General features: G+C 37.3%; 2 protein-coding genes and 1 long non-coding RNA gene across 7 annotated transcripts in view; 1 reads left to right on the top strand and 2 right to left on the bottom strand.

Annotated features, from left to right (window-relative positions):
- Window positions 1-2,963, bottom strand: part of LOC107270833 — a 17,865-nt gene extending 14,902 nt beyond the window's left edge. The window contains exon 1 of one of the 2 annotated variants that reach the window (XM_015746193.2): window positions 2,647-2,963. The gene's annotated coding sequence lies outside the window, so the exon portion shown is untranslated. Of the gene's footprint in view, window positions 1-2,384; window positions 2,490-2,646 lie in introns of those variants that run through there. The other variant, XM_025088130.1, reaches the window with a different exon arrangement.
- A 568-nt stretch (window positions 2,964-3,531) lies between these two features.
- LOC107270834 (sphingomyelin phosphodiesterase) lies at window positions 3,532-19,021 on the top strand. 4 transcript variants are annotated; one of them, XM_015746200.2, is made up of 10 exons: window positions 3,532-3,849; window positions 12,880-12,987; window positions 13,085-13,290; window positions 13,832-14,128; window positions 14,197-14,589; window positions 14,716-14,888; window positions 14,954-15,509; window positions 15,585-15,769; window positions 15,843-16,028; window positions 17,818-17,887. In XM_015746200.2, the coding sequence occupies exons 2-10, from the start codon at window positions 12,912-12,914 to the stop codon at window positions 17,885-17,887; spliced, it is 2,142 nt and encodes a 713-aa protein (XP_015601686.1). In that variant the 5' UTR covers window positions 3,532-3,849; window positions 12,880-12,911. The 4 variants fall into 4 exon arrangements, with proteins under 4 accessions (XP_015601686.1, XP_015601687.1, XP_015601684.1 ...); XM_015746201.1 differs by lacking the exon at window positions 3,532-3,849 and adding an exon at window positions 7,343-7,817; XM_015746198.2 differs by lacking the exon at window positions 3,532-3,849 and adding an exon at window positions 10,924-11,183 and having other exon boundaries at window positions 17,818-19,021.
- Window positions 3,868-7,254, bottom strand: LOC112494821. Its single transcript, XR_003060682.1, has 3 exons — window positions 7,131-7,254; window positions 4,504-6,997; window positions 3,868-4,421 (listed from the first exon to the last, which is right to left on the bottom strand). It is a non-coding gene; the product is annotated as an uncharacterized LOC112494821 (long non-coding RNA).
- Window positions 19,022-20,147: the final 1,126 nt, after the last annotated feature.

Below are 20,147 nucleotides of genomic sequence, written 5' to 3' on the forward strand. Positions count from 1 at the left end.
CCCCCCTCCCCCCGTGTACCCCTCAGGAGTAAAGGATCTAAGCATCATAATAAATGAGCAAGCCACGTGCGACTCAATTTGGAAATATTTCAAAATGTACACGAGCAAATTGTACCGGAAGTCGTGTGACGTAAATTTATTATTTTTTTTTCTTTTTATTAATTTGAATTTTCTTCGCCATCAACATGCAAGTTGCATCTGCCTATGGTGTTTGCGTCCGTTAGCTCAAAGCCGCCACTGGCGAATAATCGTGGAGAGGAAGAGGCGTATTACGAAACCCAGTAGGGGGACCCGTGCGACGTATTAAAGTGAACAACTTTGCGTTATTCTCATGAAACTTTATCCGGCGTCGGTGGAATCTTAGGACGGCGCGACTGAAACTACAGCGCCGCAAGTGCGACCGCAATCGTTGGGGGTCACAAGAGTATCCTTGGCGTACGAAGTGCCGGGCATAAAGCACCGGGTGATACGATAGCGGTGTAGCCAGTAGGTATAGGCCAGAGAGGAAGGCCTATTTTGGATGCGGTACTAGGAATAAAGTTCTAGGAAGGTTTGTCTGGGCAGCGCTATACGTATACAGGGTGATCCATTTTTAACTAGTATAAATTATACAAGCTGTCAGTGAAACGTTAATTTTCTCATATATTAGACGCGAGAGTAAAAGGATTTTTTTGAGGTTAATAATTTTTTTTTTTTTTGAATTTACTGTAACAAACTTCCATGTACGACTGAATCGACCTGTAGAAAATTTGTCTCGGAGATGAATTTTTTCGGTCCCATGGGACAGGTAACGACAATGGTGAAGAGACCGTATTATCTAAGTACGTAGAAGTAACGAGGGTTTGTTATGGTAATAGCTAATTCGTACAAAAGTAGTCTCGTAAAATGGTCCAGAAGAGGAGAGAGTCGGAGAGCGAGCATAGAGACGAAGGCTTGAGGCGCGAGAGTATGAATAAGAAAAAAAAAATGTAAAATTTGAAAGGTTGGACGGGAAAAAAAAAGGGAAAAATTTATTCAGTTGCTTTGACAATGGGGTTAGTAAAAATTCACCCTGTCGCTACGGAAGAACTTTTGATTGGGGGTTTGAGAGGATGGGTCAAAGGTCAGGCGTTTTGTTGGCTATAGGTTTTTTCACTCTAGAAAGTCTCGCTTACACCTGGCAATTCCACCTACAGTTAGTCGCCGTGTGTCTAAAAGCTGCCAGCTCATTACTCACTGTGGGGTCGTTCCGGTTGCCTGAATTTGTATCGCGTTATGTGAATCGATAACTGAATTTTTTTTATACATATTTTTTTTTTTAATTAATCATTCCGACTATCCAGCCACTTATTGACTTCCCTCTAAATATCGAAACCCTGTGAAATCCATCTTCCGTTCGATTTTATAAAAATTCGGCGGTACTTGAGCATCGATGCCCTTTATCGTGATCGAAACTCCAAATAAGGTTAAGGCCTTGTTTTATCGATAAGTGCATGCTGAGTCAGGAACGCGTAGCACCTGGCAAGATGAAAATTAGTGTAACACCCTATATACAGAGTAACAGCAAAGCTCATAACCCAGATTGAATCGGATTGAGATAGCGAGAGGTATGTTCAGTCTAGAAGAGCAACTTCAGTTCTACGAATAAGATTCTCATTAAGCATTAATGAAATCTAAAGTCATTGAAATATATGAGGAGTATAGATTTAGTTCAATTAATTTAGTCCAGTAAGTTCTAGTGGTTCTCCATGCTCCTCCGCTGATATTTGACTATTGCGGGTATCGATTAATCGACAATTCATCGCCATATGCAATTTAGCTGATAAATCGTATCGATGTGGATTCTGGGGGGTCGAAGAGGACCCTCAATGTTGATAGGGTCATTACGTGCAGCAATTGCCTTACGGGGAAATGCGATAATGAATGATCCATTGAATTGCTGTGAGTCAGGTTCAAACTGTAGGATCGGAAAGCAAAGTGGATGGTTGCTCTATTTATCCCTATGCGAATGAAGTACTTTGTTTAGCTACCGGCATCGCCACTGCGCCCACTCAATGGGATCCTTTGTTCGTGGAAACTGAATACCTTGCTTCGTTTTTCTTTATTTTTCTGCACCCGTGCATACAACAAAAGTCGACTGTGATCTGTCATCGTGGCGTAACCGTCATTCGGATTATTGCTCTGGTGTAAGACGGTCTTCCTGTGCGCATTCCTGTACTTTGATTCGATGATTTACTTATGATTTATGGTCGGGATGTGATGAGATTTTTATTTACTGTGTGAATTAGGTCTGTCACTGTTGAATCTGGTAATTGGGTTGAAACGTTGAAGGATTAGGTGGTCGTTGGTGCGATCGTGCGAAACGGGGAGAAATTGATTTAATTTAATAAATATATATATTGTACCTTGGACTAGACGTATTGGACACAATAGCCGTTGGAATGTCGTTAAACATTCAAGTAGAATTAAGATTGTAAATGTAGGAAATGGTGTTCCAGTTCAATTTGCATTGAGTTGATAATTTTAATTTAACTGAAAGTATAGAGTTTATTGAGAAACATGAAAATTTGAGTTATTGGAGTAAATTTGAAAATTTTGGAGATTCATTTTACTTTTTTAATTTTACTATTTATATCAATATGCTACGTGTGAAAATATTGGCTTTACCTTAATTGGAAGAAGTGACAGCTTGCGGCATTCCTTTTCTTGCCTATTATTGAATTTATAGTGTACGATGATATTCTTGCTTACACTGATAACACTTAGCGATGGTTCACAGCTCGGGGTGAGCTTCTCTCAACTTATTACGATATTGTCACATTTTCACGTAATGGATTACGGCCGTACCGGTCGTGAACTGTTTTCGGTTGCGTGGACGACACGCGTCTTACGCACTCGGCATCGCACTGTGAATGAATGATTGTAGGGAGCGAGTTCACGGTACGGCGCCGGCACCGGCCGGTTGTCATGTACACAAGCCACAGCAACCAATCCTGTCACAGGTGACAGGATGACGAAGTAACGGCGGGAAATGTTTAAAAAAACACTTACCCATAAAGCATCTCTGCCGGTAATTATCTGTAGTACCGACCGATGGTATTGTAAGAAGTGAAACGAGTATCGAACGAACGTGGAGTAGAATGAATACCAACAGAAAATATATACCAATTGATAACAGTTCTTATTCGTGATAGCTATCATATTATGATAGAGTATATAGAATTCCAAGTTTATCTCCTAACGCTTATTAATAACAGGTTCATCGTAGATGTAGTGTACCTTGATTTGCTTACTATATTATTTAGGACAGATGACGTGTCTCCCCATCATGTCAGAATAATTTATACCACATATAATTTTAGTATGCATATTAATATATAATTTAACCAAAAGAGTTTGTAGAATCTGATAACGGGGCAAGATTTCGGACACAGCATTATGCTTACGACATTTCGTACTTTCAATGTTACGCGCCGGTGCGTGGATTGGTTGGCGCATTGAAAATTGGCCAATCCACACGTTCGAGAAATCAAACGTAGAGCGGGAGTAAACACGCTGGTCCTCAGTGTAGACTGGCCCGTCAGTGCGGACAGGTGGACAGTGAGAGTTTGCTCGGTAATCGTAAACTCTCTGAGGTCGATAGATCTCCACGGTGATTAAATAAACTAAGGATCCCGTGATGCCACCCCGGTAAAGACAAACATTAATACCCTGTCCGTCTAAATCCCATGTCTACCTCCTAACCTGACTAAATAAGCCGTCGCGTGTTTTGTGTCAGTGTTTACGAATTCAGATAGTATTCTATTTTGAGAAACAGCAATCTACACCACTCTTGTCCATGAGCCTCATCGTCAGTGACATTTTTATTGCGTAAGTATTCCACATGTTCTCTTATTGTATAATTGTCTCAATGTCAAAACATAATTCTGTAATATCCACGTACACGACGGAAGTATTAATAAAATTTATACTGATCAAGTATACCTTGTATTTATTTCAAGAGACAAGTATTGCCTCTTGCAATCACAGAATGTTATACGAAATATATTATTATCAATTTTAGCAAGTACATATTTAGTTACACCCAGCACATACTCGTAACATAGGAAACAAAACTGACTAATCAGATCATTTAAGAAAAAACTCCAATAACCCATTTCTCTCCCAAACAATTAAACAGATATCCAAACATTTGTATCGTCGAGCCGTCAGATCAGACATGCAAATTCCGATGTGTTGAAGCAGTAGGCCTGTAAAGAACACGTGCTCAAAATATCCATAAATTTTCCCACGACTCACGCACGACTTCCGACCAGCTCGAGTTCCCAGCGTCGTAATAACGGTCTTTGCAATTCTCACCAAGTAGCTTGTTCCGTTAAATCCACTACCAGCACAAAACTATCAATCCATCAGTTATCCTCTTTACGTTCTAATTAACCCTTCTATAAGAATGATAAACGTTGAAATTGCATAGCTATTATAAATAATCAGATCATTCTGGATCAGATAAGAATGGAATAATACCTAAGTATACGTATATCTGTAACTTCTCAATGGCAAAGTTACAACACGTTCCAAAGTGCTATGGAAAATTGAAGGTAGGGAAGCTCCTCTCGGTGAAGTTACTGGCAATGGAAGTCGCTGACGTCAGGGACGGAGAGAGCGACGCTTAAGTAGGTTAGGTGTCTACTGCGTCGGCCACACGGGAACCGATTGGCCATTGGGTTTCAGGCACGAATAAAGATGGACGCTTCTCAGTAGAAAAAGTCAAACGACCGCTCAATGTCGGTTGGGAATTGGCCGCTTTGTTTACCTAGGTGCAGCCACATTCAGGTCAAAACGCCATGCGGCCCTTTCGGTTCTTAACGCTTTGGGTGACTGTTCCTCTTTTAACTTATCACGTATTTTTTACTTGTCAATAATTAACGTTCACGGTGGAAAACTTGAGCGTGTATGACGGCCTTTTCGTCATGTAGGTCACATTCCTAACGCCATGTCTCTGGGTCTTATCCTCGTGATGGTATTTGAAAATGGGTGACCTTGAACGTTATTATTATTGTTATTATACTTTTACCTTGCATGGATCCATCGAAGAAAGTTGATCTACACAATTTTGTGTATTCGTACCTGATTGTATGCTTTGTAAATACTCGTACCGTACAATGCTTAGAACAGAACGTCTGGGGTTTCGGATCGTTGTTGAATTTTTGTTGTTTATTTAGCTTAGTGTGTCATAGAAATGGCTACTGTTCTGTTGCAAAATTATAATTACGCAAGGTCTTTGATTACTTAATATTTGCTCATTTATTTAAATAGTTACTGATAAATGATATTGTCACATCCGTTCAGGGCTGGTGAGTGTAACATGAGTCATTCGTTCTTAGTCTCGATTATTCTTTTGCGAGTGTCTTTATCGTCATGAATTAATAATTTCTGAAGAAAAAGAAACATTTGTTGTATATACTTTTTTCTATTTACATTCTCATCTCGGCGCAGGAAGGTTAATGACTTTTGTCAGGATTATCAGGTGATATCAGGTGACTTTACGATAACAATGAACGAGGTATATGCTTCACGAGTAAAATCATTCTAGAACGTACTGAGGATAATTAAATATGATAAAACGTACGTATTATGGTTATTCGATATGCGCCCTAGTCTATTCAGGGTTTATGGTTGTGAATGGTCGGACGTCAGACCTTTGGATTTCTTAGTGAGCTTAGCAGTTTGGAGTTACGAAATATCTGGTTTACTTAATTCCTTTTTTTTTCTACAATTATTTTCTATGAAAAATAAGTTATGGACATTTCACTGGATGCCACTTCCTCGCCCAGAATATTTCATGGTTTAGCATACTTTTTTTGTCCATGACACTTCTTTGTTCAGGACATTTCCTCGTCCAGGACATTTCCTCATCCAGGACATTTTCTCGTCCAATATTTTTCCTCAAACTACTACAAGGGGTTTACATGCAACTTATCTCAACGATATTTTTTACTTCTTCCTCCATGTCCTGTAAATTATTGTTCACGCCCAATAGATATTTATTCAACATAACTGTGTTCATAAATGACAATCCTTATCCTTTTGAATCGAATACGTTGAACAAAGTATCCCACAAGTTTCCTTATACAATTTTTCTGCAATAACGAGAAACGTACGTCGTGTTCCTATCTTGGGTAATTCTTATGAAATCATTTCATTCATCAATCGCTTTGATCTTAGCGTGAAAATAATCTGATTAGACTGCAGAAGTTAAAAAAAAACTGAAGGTTATTCCTGTGCTACCTTGACGCATTTTAAATTGAAGTTCATCATGTAAAAAACGTTACGATAATGTATACAGTCGAGCGAGCGCTTGGTATTTGGGTTTATTGTCTTACGTTCTGCCATCTAGCGGAGAAGCTTGAAAATGTCAATCTAAATCCTTGAAATATTTCTGCTCTCCGGAAAATCTTGAAACTGATTATTATTTTAAACAAAACATTTGGCAATATGGTAATCAACAATGAGAATTTGTCTGTAATAATTTCAGGATATTTTGGCTATATTTAAGAAGCATTTCATGCCTTTTGTATCGCTTCTGAATATTTGGATAATTTTAATCTGCCGTCTGGAATGATTGACTGGACGCTTTGTGTTCGTTTGACCTAAGGAAATAATCCTGAGTGAAAGCTTGGCTATCTTCTCTCTAGTGCACATAAAATATTTTCTAAAACTTTCTGGTATATTCATCACTGTGTTCTATCAATGATCAATCCATGCGTACCATACTGTACAAACACTTTTTGAGCTTCGTTTTCGTAATACCGTCATTTGGAACCCGCAGTAATCTCGTTATACGCAATTGTATAATGATTATAGTTCCCACTCGCTGGTCTCACACAAGTGCGATAAGCATCCGCATGCGCATCGTGCGACATGCTCTGCCTATCATTATCAATTACGTTTCATCTAACCAACTGCAGGTTACTTAAGGCAAATGCAACTGGACTTTTGTATTTTAGTCGCTGTTGATCTGAAAAATGATTAAAAAAAATTGTTTTCCGAATAATTAATTTACGTAACATCAAGTGTTACTTAATAAGATTAGAACATTTCAGTATTATTATTTTGCAAAACAATTTTTAATCGGAATTTGAATATCGCACCTGAGTCAATAACCGATAACAATTCTGCCGATAACCTCCATTAGTAGGAATCCCGTTTATCGACTTTACTGTCAAAATCACAATTCATCGTTACGAATAGTCACTGTAAACTCTAATGACAGTGTTGTATTATTGCACTGCAGTACATTTTTCAACGACTGTACGTATTTGCCTACAGTACAGTCTGTACAGTAACGTAGAGTCGGCCATAGCGGAAACAAATTGTAGGAGATACGCTCGTTTGGCAATTTGAATAGAAGCGTTACTTGTGTTTTTCTTTACATTACGAAAACGCGATATACGTCATTTGTTTCGCAACGAGATTAAACGACGTTCGGACGTCCTGACGATAGCAAAAGACACGTACAGCCACAATTGAATAGCTTCGTCGAATTCATGTTTAGCCATAACCCCTAGCTTACGTCGTAATAGATTCCGGGATAAAAATTAGTCGAAACTACGTAAATCAAGTGCCTGTTGAAATCGAATGGGTGGGGAGAGTAAAAATGAGGGTACGTATCGAAACGTACTGCCAATATTGTGAGCACGATTGTCTCTCTTAATTGCATTCGGATAAATAGGGACGATATACGTACAGCACTCTCAGTTAATTTCCGAAACGTACCCTGAGACTAAGCCCACTTACGTTAGTAGGCACAACATCGGTCAACACAACGTACCGTCGAGGTATGACTATAGTCAGAAATATTATTTTCTTTTTAACGGTTAAATTGATCGAAGATTAAAATTGGCTAGTTTGAAATTTTCAATAAGAATTTCTATACGTTTTTTGGACTAATGAATTTTTTAATTGATAAAGTCTTCTAAGCACTCCGCGTGTAAGCTTTGGTGATTTCGCATTTCCGTAGTAAATACCGACACTCAAAATTATTTTCACTTGCGTATATAGATATATAAAGTTTCTCGTAGATGTCGCCCGTTGCTCTTTGTGCCAAGTGGATTGACGTACTGTCTAAACACAGGAACTGATACACATTCTAATTTATTCTTTACAAAGGCTGCACGTGTACGTGGTTGCAAATAATTTCCTTTTTTATTGTTACTGAGTTTGAAATGAAGATTCGACGTCTATTTGTTCTTGTATTTGTTATAGGGTTTTAGATTGTTCTTTGGTTAGGACTTTGTTAGTACCCAGGCTTCCTGCGTGAGATTTAAGGTTATTATATTGGTGCAAGTGTTTAATGAAGTTTTGAATGAATTAAATGAAATCTGATTAATTGAATAATGTATCTGGCGCAGCTGCGAATGTTGAAAGATTATAGGTGAGAAAATTATTCGGTTTTCTTTTGTAAAAATTGAAAACCCGTACTACGTGCTACAATGGCTTTATTAAGACGCTCGTTAGTCGCGCGACGCCAAGCGCAGAATCATTCTCTTCTTCCGGAGACCGAAAGTCAGTTGGTTGAAAAAGAAAACGAGAGAAACAATGCCTGGGTAATAATCGCGGTCGTAGTGAAATTTTAATCGGGCAGTAAATATCACTGATAATCATCGCGTCCCTGTATCGAATACAGGGTGAAATCTTTGTTGGTCGATAATTAAAGAAGCTAATGAGTATGTGAGTCGATAAAAAAAAATGTTGAATTGAAATAAAAGATAAAAATATCAAAGTTACGTGAACACAACGGTTGCTTTACATAATTGCTATATCGTCTTGTCTGAATTACTTTTTTCTTAATCGTGTCTTCGAAAAATTCTTATGAAAATTTATGGAAAAAAAAGTGGATATATTTTTTCAGTGGATATATTTTTTCAGTGGATATCCATTTTAAACCACTGAATTACCAGTCCTTTGGAATTCGCGTGGCATCGGTAATTCGATTGCGTGAAATATCTTGCAGTTGTATCCCACGAGCCCCGCCATTTTTGTATCTTTATTTTCCAAGTCAGTTCTTTGTCCTCTCGCGCGGGAAATAACCTCCAGTCCAGACTACGATACTACGTGAGTCATGGTCAAACGAGAATACAAGTCACAAAGGAATAACACGTGTTTTTGAAGAATGCGTAAAAAGACTTAATAGCATTTCTCGGTCGGTCAATATTTTTTGCAATATATCCCTTTTTTCAGGCCAAATGTACCACCTGAACATAGCTTTGCCATGAGAATCAATTTGGTGCGCTACATTCAGGTGATGCATTCCGACTGTGTAACCCGATGTATACTTCGTGTATAGGAAAAATAGCACAGCTATACTTATATCGAAATTTCATGCACACTCATACGGATATCAAATTCGTTCTGTAATTTTGTCTTTCAAACTGTTTACTTTAAAAAGGAAGCAACGAAAATATTAGAAGGAAGGTCAACGTGCGTTTGCAATTTCTTATTAAAATAAAGGAACTGATGTCTCATCATAGTCATCCCAGTCATAAATTATTAACTATACTTTCGATTATGATATCCGGGAGAAAACGTGACGTCACGTACTATGACATGCATACTACCTTCCGTGTTGCAGGAGATATGTCATGTGAATTTCTAACCCCTTTATCAAATATATCTAGTGACGCAGATTGAACATCAGTTCTCAATAATTTAATAGATTTTGCTAATTACTGTCGGTAAAACAGATCGACATTTCTTTACTCTCAGAATATCACGGGGATACGTATATAATATTTATTATGTAATACCCATAGAAAATAGGAATTCAGCTGAAACACGTGTCAAGGACAAGAGAGACGATCGTTAATTTCTGGAAAATTATAACGTATCAGAAATAGTAATGAAAAGATGAAAAAAATGAGTAAATCGCAAACAACCCATGTACGGCAGTATGGCGTCGTCAATAAATATCATAAATTTTGTACTGTTCTTGTAAAAATAAAAAAAAACTATGACAAAGCAGTACCTGCGGTCTGTTCAGCTTCGAAAAATTTGAAAAAGTTGAGAATTTATGAATTTTAACAAAAAAATCCTTAAATGGCAATTTTAGTCATGCATGCCTTGTATGAATATTACAGCTGCGTCACCTGGTTACGAGCGAACCATAAGATCTTCTTTGAAAATGATGGTGAAGAAGACGTTGAAAGAAAAAAAAAAAATTGCCCAGTATATTATATGTGCAAACAATACATATTATTTTGCTTGAAGCCTCGAGAAAATTATTCTTATCCGCGTATAAGCTTGCGATAAGAATGATTAATGAACTTGTCCCTTATCTCCTTCCCTAATAAAATACAATGATGCTTCTCTTAAACGCGTTAATGATTTCTCGCGTAGCTGCTGTGCAAGGCACGTAAAATCGCGATTTTATCGCGAAACGCCGCATTCATCCTTTTTCTTTCTATTCCGATCGAACCGCAATTTCTCCGGTAGGAAAGAAAGGCCGCCGTTGGTAATGGCAACCATGGGTGGAGGAAATACATTTTAATGCTTTTGCATGCACATACATACAGCGAGCACGCATCGTAGCTGCACAAAACACAAGGTGAAAAGCGTGTCTTGTTTTACAAAGTGAACGTAATTTCTCGACTGTGAAAATGATGGTTAATGATTTTTTATTTTGTTTTTCCTATATTTAATACCTGTTCCATACTGCTTCGACGTTCCGCAGCCATTATGTTCTGCAAAGTGAAAATTTATCCTTGGATATTATACATCTTGCCGTTGTACATAATCCTGAACATACCTTAGTCGCCTTAATAGGAACTACCCCTACAATAACTTCAATACGGACGGAACTTGGAAGTAATAGAAATGTAATGTGTACATTCTAGGTCACGATATACGTATATTTAACGTTTGCGACAGTTTGCACAATAGCATTTCGAAAAAAAAATAATACAGCCCATCGTAACCACCAATGTTTACAAACAGTTTGTGATGGAAATTGTTAATAGTGGGAGATACATAACGATAAGCCAACAGATAACGGCTACCGCTAATGTTTATATTCAATAAAATAATCGACATGGTCAACGAAAGACACTGACAGTTCAAAGTTCACAAAGTCTGAAGAGACATGGAAACAGTAAGCATTGTGAACGGAGAACGGTCTGTTCCCAGAAACAAAACAAAGGATGCCAACAGTAAGCATGGAGTATATAATTTGGTATATTTATTTAAAATCCTATCTTATCAATACACTGGTTATCAATTTTTATTAAGATAACGAACCAAAACAACTTAATTCTATTAACACGAATGCCAAATAATGCACTTCGCGAGGAAGATACAAAAGTAACACAAAGGACAGAATGTCTATGCATATACAGTAAAACCTCGTTTATCCGACCTTCGATTAACCGAATCTCCGCGTTATCCGAGGCAACGGACTTATCCGTGAATTAGCTCTTAAATATATTGAGGAATAGCCGAAAAGTAATGCAAGTGACCTCTTATCGATGAAACGATAGCGAAATATTGCAACTAAAAACGAACGAGCAGGTTGGAAGGGTACTCTATCACGGACTTTCTTAAGCCGCGTTAGTGACAAGTTACACGTCATGTAGTAACAATGCTTTGTATCCCAATGATTAATCTAAGTTCGTTAGATTTTCACTTTTATATACTTTTGTGATTAAATTTCATGCTACCATTTGAAATACATAAAAAATGATTAAAATTTTCCAATTTTTCATTTTTTTCCGTGTTATCCGAGTTTTCGCTTATCCGTGGTATCTCCTCCCCACATTGCCTCGGATAAACGAGGTTTTACTGTACATAAATGAGGAAAGTGGACCAGGAACAGTAGCAATGACATCAGCGAAAGGATATCTCGAGCTTGTACGTCGGACGAAATTCTCAGTGATCCCGGAACAGGCGGTCTCTTGTAGCGATGGCAGCGAATGTGTCGTGAAAAAGAATGTAGGACGTCACGCAATTTGCGCCACCCCCATGGAATGAGCATGAGGAATGTGTGCCAGCGTGCTGGCTGACTCCCTGGCAATAAAACGTCAACACATTCTTTGTGGTTTCTGTCTCAGTTTCCATTATCGCTTTTCTTCTTGTGTCTCAAACAATAAAACAAAGATCTATTTGTCTGACTTATACATTTTCTGATAACATTACGCTTTCTTTTTACTACCGATTACTATTATTCTTATCATATGTTATTAATGGTCGTCGATTGTATCAAAGGAAATAATTTGTAAAATTCCATCGGAACGCCACGAGTACCAGCGACACTGTGTACCAGGAGTATCGTGCGCTAACTCAGTGAGACATCGAGTTTGAATCGTTCGGTGGGTCAAATAACGGTGATACTCGCATGCTCTTCATACTATACTGTTTATACTTAATGTCCTACACTACTTTTGTTATCTGCTTTTCGAATTACGAATATCTGACAATTTTTACTTCGTATATCGCGCGTGGTTAAATATTATTAAAATAAAGATACATATGCATAGCGAGTATCGCTGTAATTGCGTCACTGAACGTAGTACGGAGATTAGACAGTAAGCAAAATAAGGATCGACTGTTTTTTATGATGAGCATTTTTGCATTAGCTCGTTCGGTAGCTTGAAGGTTTCATGGTGTTTCCATAGTCAGTATACGATTAATACCTGAAGGCCTGTAAAAGCCGACCGAAATACACAGTGCTGACCCACATAAACGTAACAGTATATCAATGGGTACTCCGCAGACCCTGTCTAAAATTTAAAGTGCCTTCTTGTAACAGTGACACGTTTATACGCTTGGCGAGAGTTTTTTCTTCATGTGTGAATGCCATAAAACGTGGTAGTGTTTTGATTTCGAGTGCTCACTGTTATTGTGTTTCAGGTGACAATATATACCAAAGAGTACAAAGTAGTATGCCACATCAAAGATGGATATCCATAAGCGGCCTCTTTTTATTCTATCTTGCCGCTACCAACTGGACAGCCTTTGGTTTGTGAACCTTCTTCTTATTGGATTATAGTTGATAAGTTACTGGTAGTTCTGGAAATGGATATGTAACGGCAAACTTCATTCTTGTTCAATCTAGGAAGTCCACTTCGCGGTCGTGCCAAACGAGAGGCGGAAATTGCAAGCACCAATTGGACACAGCTGGCCGACGTATGGATGGAAGCTAAGGATAGGATCACTGATCGGATTGGTATGCCATTACTTTTGGGTAATGGGAAACTGCGTGATCTACCACCAACCGTTAACGTAGTCATCAATGGCACCAGTTCAGAAGAATTGATCAGGGTAAGGATGACGATGAGGAATATCCTAGATATTGTGTATGCAATTAATTCAGAATTAGTAATGGGACTTTCACAAGTGATCAAGGATCATAAATAAACAGCTGATAGTTATTAGTTTTTCGTTTGACTATTTCACTTGGTGTGAGTCATTTCAAATTGCAGATTAACTTTCACACCGTACTTATTATTGTCTGATTAACTCACTGTGTTACTAGTGTGAACTCCTTATTTGCTTAGCTCACTTCCTTTCTTTATTCCTTCCGTTCTTCTTTTACTTGATGCTCTCTTCCATCCCCCACGATGTCACCGCTCTCACTTTCAGTATCAAAATACTTTCACCATTGGTCGCCGTTACAAGTGCAACGCACAGCACTTCATGATGCCTACTCATTTCTACGCTTGGGAATAATTTTATCTGCTTTTTAATCGATGAGCTAATGGATCAGCGTTAAGATGCTGTGTTTTAATGAAAGTATTAGCGGAGAGAGAAAGAGAGGTGTAAGGAAATAGAGAGTATTAATACTTTACACATGTCACTTCAGATGAATTATTCACGGATGCTGTGGGACATGGAAACATCTCAATCGAGTGGTCAACTTTCTGGATTCGTGGATAAGGCTCTAAGGCTACTTGACCTTAGGCAGGTCATGATGGAGGTCGAAACATCTGTTATGTCAAAGGTCTCCTGCACAGCTTGTAAAGTCGGTGCTGGTCTTCTGCAACATTACATAAAAATTGGGAAAAGCGAAGACGACATTATGAACAGTATATATCAGTTTTGTGTGTCTCTGAAAATACAGAGTCCAAGAGTGTGCCAGGGTGTCACTTTACTCTTTGGTGTAAGTTAATAATCATTAATTAATTATTTGACTAACTGTTCATTATATTCTTAATCCTCTTCTTTCAGGGTGAAGTCGTATATGTTTTGAAACAGATCAACATGGGTCCATCACAGATATGTAGTTTTGTCATAGGTGATGCTTGTGACGATGCATATAATCCTCAACATGAGTGGGAGGTTGCTTTTCCACCTGTTAATAAACCACCAATTCAACCACCTATTTCACCTAAGGAAGGTGCACCGACATTCAAGGTTCTTCATATATCAGATACACATTACGATCCTTACTATCAGGAAGGTGCTAATGCTGAATGCAACGAGCCATTATGCTGTCGTTTAACAAATGGCGCACCGTTGACTTCATCTGCTGCTGCAGGCAGATGGGGTGATTACAGAAAATGTGATACACCTAAAAGAACCGTGGATCATATGTTGAAGCATATTGCTGATACTCATACGGTGAGTACATTTTTATATCTAAAGAATTTAGGATATTCTGGATCCATTAATATGTAATTAAAGAAAATATCCAACTGTGTAAGCAATTAAATTACTATGATAATGAGTATTTATATTGATTTTTAGGATATTGATTATATTCTTTGGACCGGTGATCTTCCACCACATGATGTCTGGAATCAAACTCGAGAAGAGAATTTGAAAATTCTTCGTGAAACTGTACAGCAAATGATTAAAATTTTCCCAGGTATTCCAATATTTCCAGCACTTGGTAATCATGAAAGTGCACCAGTTAATAGGTAAATGTCCATGTTATGCTAAGGAATTATGAATAGAAAGTTTTATTTAATATTCCTCTTGGTAGTTTTCCACCACCATTCGTTCCTGACGACAATAAAATTTCCTGGCTTTATGACGAACTTGACAAACAATGGAGACGATGGTTACCTGCTGGTGTCTCACATACTGTACGCAGAGGTGCATTCTACTCTGTTCTCGTTAGACCAGGATTTAGGATATTATCAGTCAATATGAATTACTGTAACAATAAGAACTGGTGGCTCCTAATCAATAGTACCGATCCTGTGAGTGAACTGCAGTGGCTCGTTTATGAGCTCCAGGGTGCTGAAATAAATGGAGAAAAGGTTCATATAATTGGTCACATACCACCAGGACATTCTGATTGTCTGAAAGTATGGTCCAGGAATTATTATCATATTATTAATCGATACGAGTCCACTATCGCTGCTCAATTTTTTGGACATACCCATTATGATGAATTTCAATTGTTCTACGATACTACGGATCTTGGTAGAGCACTTAGTATAGCTTACGTTGGACCTTCTGTGTCACCATATTATGATCTCAATCCTGGCTATCGAATATACTATGTAGATGGTGATCATCCTAAAACAACCAGGGTAAGTGAGCCATAATAAGAAGAAAAAAATCCTTATTATACTTGACTCATGCTCAAATAATCATGAATATTTCAGATGGTTGTGGATCACGAAACTTGGGTAATGAATCTAAAAGAGGCAAATCTTTATGATTATCCAATCTGGCACAAAATGTACAGTGCACGTCAGGCTTATCAGATGATATCGCTACTTCCAAGAGACTGGGATTCCTTGATAGACAAAATGACTAATGAGCCTTCGCTATTCGACCTTTACTACAAGTAATTAATATTCGCTACCTTATTGTATTTAAGTTATACAAGCTTTACATTGAAATCTTATATTCACTTTTAGACATTACTATAAGAATTCTCCAGTGAGGCCAAACTGCAATGACGAATGCCGGAAACGACTACTGTGCGATCTACGCAGTGGAAGAAGCCACGACAGGAAAGCTCTTTGTCAGAGCTTAGAATCAAGAATAGATGGCGAAACGCGAACGGGCTGGCGAGCTTGGATTTACAACGGGCTTGCATTATCGTACGTACCAAATTGGTGTTATAGGCCTTTTTACTCCGGTGACATTGAGACTAACAACGTCGATACGTAACTGTAAAACCTTATACACCACACAAGTACTTTATGCTTGCCCACCTCCTGGTGTTAATTTTTAAGCAATCTAAGCAACTTCATAACATTTATCTTTTAAAATTAACATTATAGTATTCCCAGTAATAAGCACGCCAAAATAAGTCTAATACAAGTAATAACCATACATTTATATATAATAATTGTTTTAAGCTATGGCATAGATATTAATTACACGGATCGAACAAAGTTCCATAGATGTCTACAGAATATACAATGCGTAATATTTATTTGATAGATGTCTATAGCAGTTTTGTATTATCCGGGCACAACTTTTTACTAAGATAACTCACGGCTGTGTTTTTTAAATAATTCGAGTTGATATACATATATTTTAGTAGAGAAAATTTGAAATATATATATATATATATACACATAAAAGTATTAAGGAATGTTGCATTTTATTGCTAGATTCTTTGTGCCCTCCATATTCGTTATCCATTGTTTTCATATAGTTAGTGAAACCACTCTACGAAGCGTTATAGTTCCAAGGGTAGTGCCCTTTTTTTGCTGTGAGAAATGTATGTACATCTATCATGTCTGTCAGACCAAGCTTCATCACTGGAAGGTTACATGATATAATATGATACAGCATGTGAAGGGAAAAGATCCTCTTTACAGTAATATTTTAAGTAATATTAAGTCTGCCATTTATCATTCAGATGATTCTAAAGTTGCTTTATGAAACAACTTGCACCATAATAGTTTCATTAGGCATAAAATAATTAATTAATTAGAAAAGACATTAGCTTATAAGTTCAGTCTACAGTTTCATCATAAATTAAAGTATGCGTTCAAACTGTGTACAAAGATCACATTTATATTTCTAATAAAACATTATCACGCTGTTAGTGGAAAGATATGCTAGTATAATTATATATATATATTGTATATAAATATTACCGCTTATATTTCAGCACTACACAATAGTTCTATTTGCCACTATATAATCCTTTGCACTCGATTGTCTTCTCTCAGGAATCAATATATATAGAAAATTATATAGAAAATAGAAAAATCTCAAGTGCAAAGGGTTAATAATAATGGTATAACATGGTTATGGTAAAAATATAATTCACACTATGGTTTAAGGTATTTTTTTGCTCTAATAATCACATTTTAGACATCTGCTACAGTAATTTCTGTACATATATCACTAAACCTCAATCTCTATTTTTTACACTGTACAATGGAACTGGAGTTAATCATGGTAATTGGATTCAACTGTTTCAACATCTAATGATAATAGTAAGTAAAAAATGAAATTAGTATATTTGATTCTACCTTGTAAATATACCCAAAAAAAGGAAAAGATCAGCTTATCACAGTTTTTTCACCAAGAGTCACTAACCATCTATAAATAATGGCAATATTCACTCTCTTATGTAAATTTGAAATGAATTAACAGCTGATCATTCATGACATGCTCACGGGTCTCTACGTGAGCGAGAGCTTCTATTAAAATTCCAAGTGCGATTCCAATGGCCAAGCCCACTGGGATTACACATCATAAAACAGTACTTAATACTAAATGCTTGGCTGGCATAATGATTCGGAAATCATTTGGCAATTCAAGGATTGTGGAACTAGCTTGACCAGGAAAAAATATTCCACAATCAAATCACGCTCCTTTTGCAAACAAACGTTGATAATATTTAACTAGTCTTTTTACTATTCTCAGGATGTCAGTGGTGATGGCCATACCAAGATTCGCCTTCAATCTGCCAAAATACGTTTTGGGTCTGGGTTAACCTAGCGAGACATCAATGACGAAGATACTCAACATTGTGATGATTTTAATCCTCGAGATTTCACGAAGTCATTCCATACTCATATTTCACCGCAATGGAATTAAGTATCCTATGATCTCTCCGTTCGATGCATATAATTATTACGCAAGTACCTCTTTCGAGTATCACTAAGTACATTCAATTTTGAATTCACTATTAATCTTGAATATTTCTTGCGTATTTTATTTGAGTCATTGGTGAATATAAATTTTTCTCTTCCTTTATTCGTATCAGTCAAAAATATATAGATCGTTCGGTTCTTGCAAAACGCAATGAGCGCGAAATCAAGAGTTCCAGTGGTGTGATTAACGACTGTTACAATAAAACAAAAATCTTCAAGGTTTTCTTTATGCGCAGTGACTCGAAGAAGATAGAAATAGGTATAGCGAAACTCTGACTTACGAAGATTCCGTTAGGATGATGATAAAAACTCTAAAGAAGGCGAATTAAACGATGTGCGATGATGATACGTGTTAAAGTTGGCAGGACGGTGTTCCTTGTGTTCTTAAGTTTTCTGAAGGATACGCGATATTAGGATAAAAACTATCGATAGAAATTGAGTGAATAACTGCATCAAATGTCTTGTTATAGCAAGAGAAATTTTTATTTTTATTTTTGTTATTTCGGCTGCTAGTGATTCTACTATTGAAATTTAATTATCAAATCTTATGCCTTCTCTTATGGCTCACGTCCAATCCAATGGTGCTCGAGTCGATTCGACTCTTTTGTGACAAAAAAAGAGATGGGCGAACAATTTATAGAGAAATTATTTATATATATATTGTGCAAGATTTTTCGATTGTCTGAGGCGCGTTTTAACTAGATTAAAGATTCTGGTCCGACTCGCGCTCCAATGAAGAATTCAAAATGGACACGACATATAGGATACTGTTTGAGTACATTTTTCTTCTTAAGGGTCGAGAGGGGATGGTAGTATGTTCAAGAGTTCAATTTATTTAAATAAAGGAAATGGAACGCGAGTCGACCACTTGACTGTATATATAAATGTAAACTATATTTATTTATACACAGATAATTCTGTTTTAGCATATATTTTTAATAAGTATGAAAGACATTTTATATGTTAATGAAAAAGTTTTTATTTTTGTTTCCTTAACCCCTTATATCCATTTCGGTTAGTCAAGATTAGATATTGAAGATAATGACCTGTTTAAATGTCTTTGTGCCTTAAAATTAAAGATACAAGCTACCATTCATTAAGTTATGTTATCTCTTACTTTTTTATTCACATTTCTTCGACATTTGGAAATTGATAGAGAATTGTAAATTTATTTATATTCCAAAGATTTCGAACGCTTTTTATAATAACTGCGGTTATCAGCAATATTTGAGAAGGATACATAAATTTGATTAATTAATTCTAAAACCCTGCACTATGAGAATGACGTCTTTGCTAATATCTTCTCACTGGTTTGATAACATCAAAGATTAGTAGGAAGATGCCAATGAGCCGATTTTTCATGGTCCAAGTTTTATTTCTGGGTCGACACGCTATCTGACGGCTGAAGAATTCTGCATTACTGGATTATATACAGGGTGTTCCGAAATTACCTGACCAACGGGATATGGCGGTGTTCGGGAAACACCACTGATCACGAAAATGACCTTCCTTTTCTCCGAAAGGTCATAGTTTTTAAATAGGAGCAGGTCAAAGTTGACCAATCAAAGCGAGGCGTCAAGAGAAATGTAGGCACCTACGAACTCTGAGTTCGTTTTTTCGAGTTTTTTCGAGTTTTTTTCCCTCGCTTTTGTTTCTCGGTGGCTTCTTTCTTGTTTCTTGGTTCCAATAGGCATGTCTTCAGCTGACGTCATCCTACCTGAAGCCACCGAGAAACAAAAGCGAGGGAAGAAAACTCAGAGTTCGTAGGTGCCTACGTTTCTCGTGACGCCTCGCTATGATTGGTCAACTTTGACCTGATCCCATTGGCATGTCTTCAGCTGACGTCATCCTACCTGAAGCCACCGAGAAACAAAAGCGAGGGAAGAAAACTCAGAGTTCGTAGGTGCCTACGTTTCTCTTGACGTCTCCCTCTGATTGGTCAACTTTGACCTGCTCCATTTAAAAACTATGACCGTCCGGAGAAAAAGAAGGTGATTTTCGAGATCAGTGGTGCCTCCCGAACACCGCCATACCCCGTTGGTCAGGTAATTTCGGAACACCCTGTACATACATAGTAAAATATAATCATTTATTTATTAA

Source organism: Cephus cinctus, unplaced genomic scaffold (assembly GCF_000341935.2).
Source record: "Cephus cinctus unplaced genomic scaffold, Ccin1 Ccin1_scaffold0839, whole genome shotgun sequence".
Classification (NCBI taxonomy): Eukaryota; Metazoa; Arthropoda; class Insecta; order Hymenoptera; family Cephidae; genus Cephus; species Cephus cinctus.

What these genes read in the sequence shown, in the direction of transcription:
- LOC107270834 (XM_015746198.2), top strand. Translation starts at nt 11,117, where the DNA reads ATGGAAACAGTAAGCATTGTGAACGGAGAACGGTCTGTTCCCAGAAAC. An exon ending in GTTCAGAAGAATTGATCAGG is followed by an intron (nt 13,291 to 13,831) that starts GTAAGGATGACG and finishes ATGTCACTTCAG; the next exon opens with ATGAATTATTCACGGATGCT. An exon ending in ATCATCCTAAAACAACCAGG is followed by an intron (nt 15,510 to 15,584) that starts GTAAGTGAGCCA and finishes TGAATATTTCAG; the next exon opens with ATGGTTGTGGATCACGAAAC.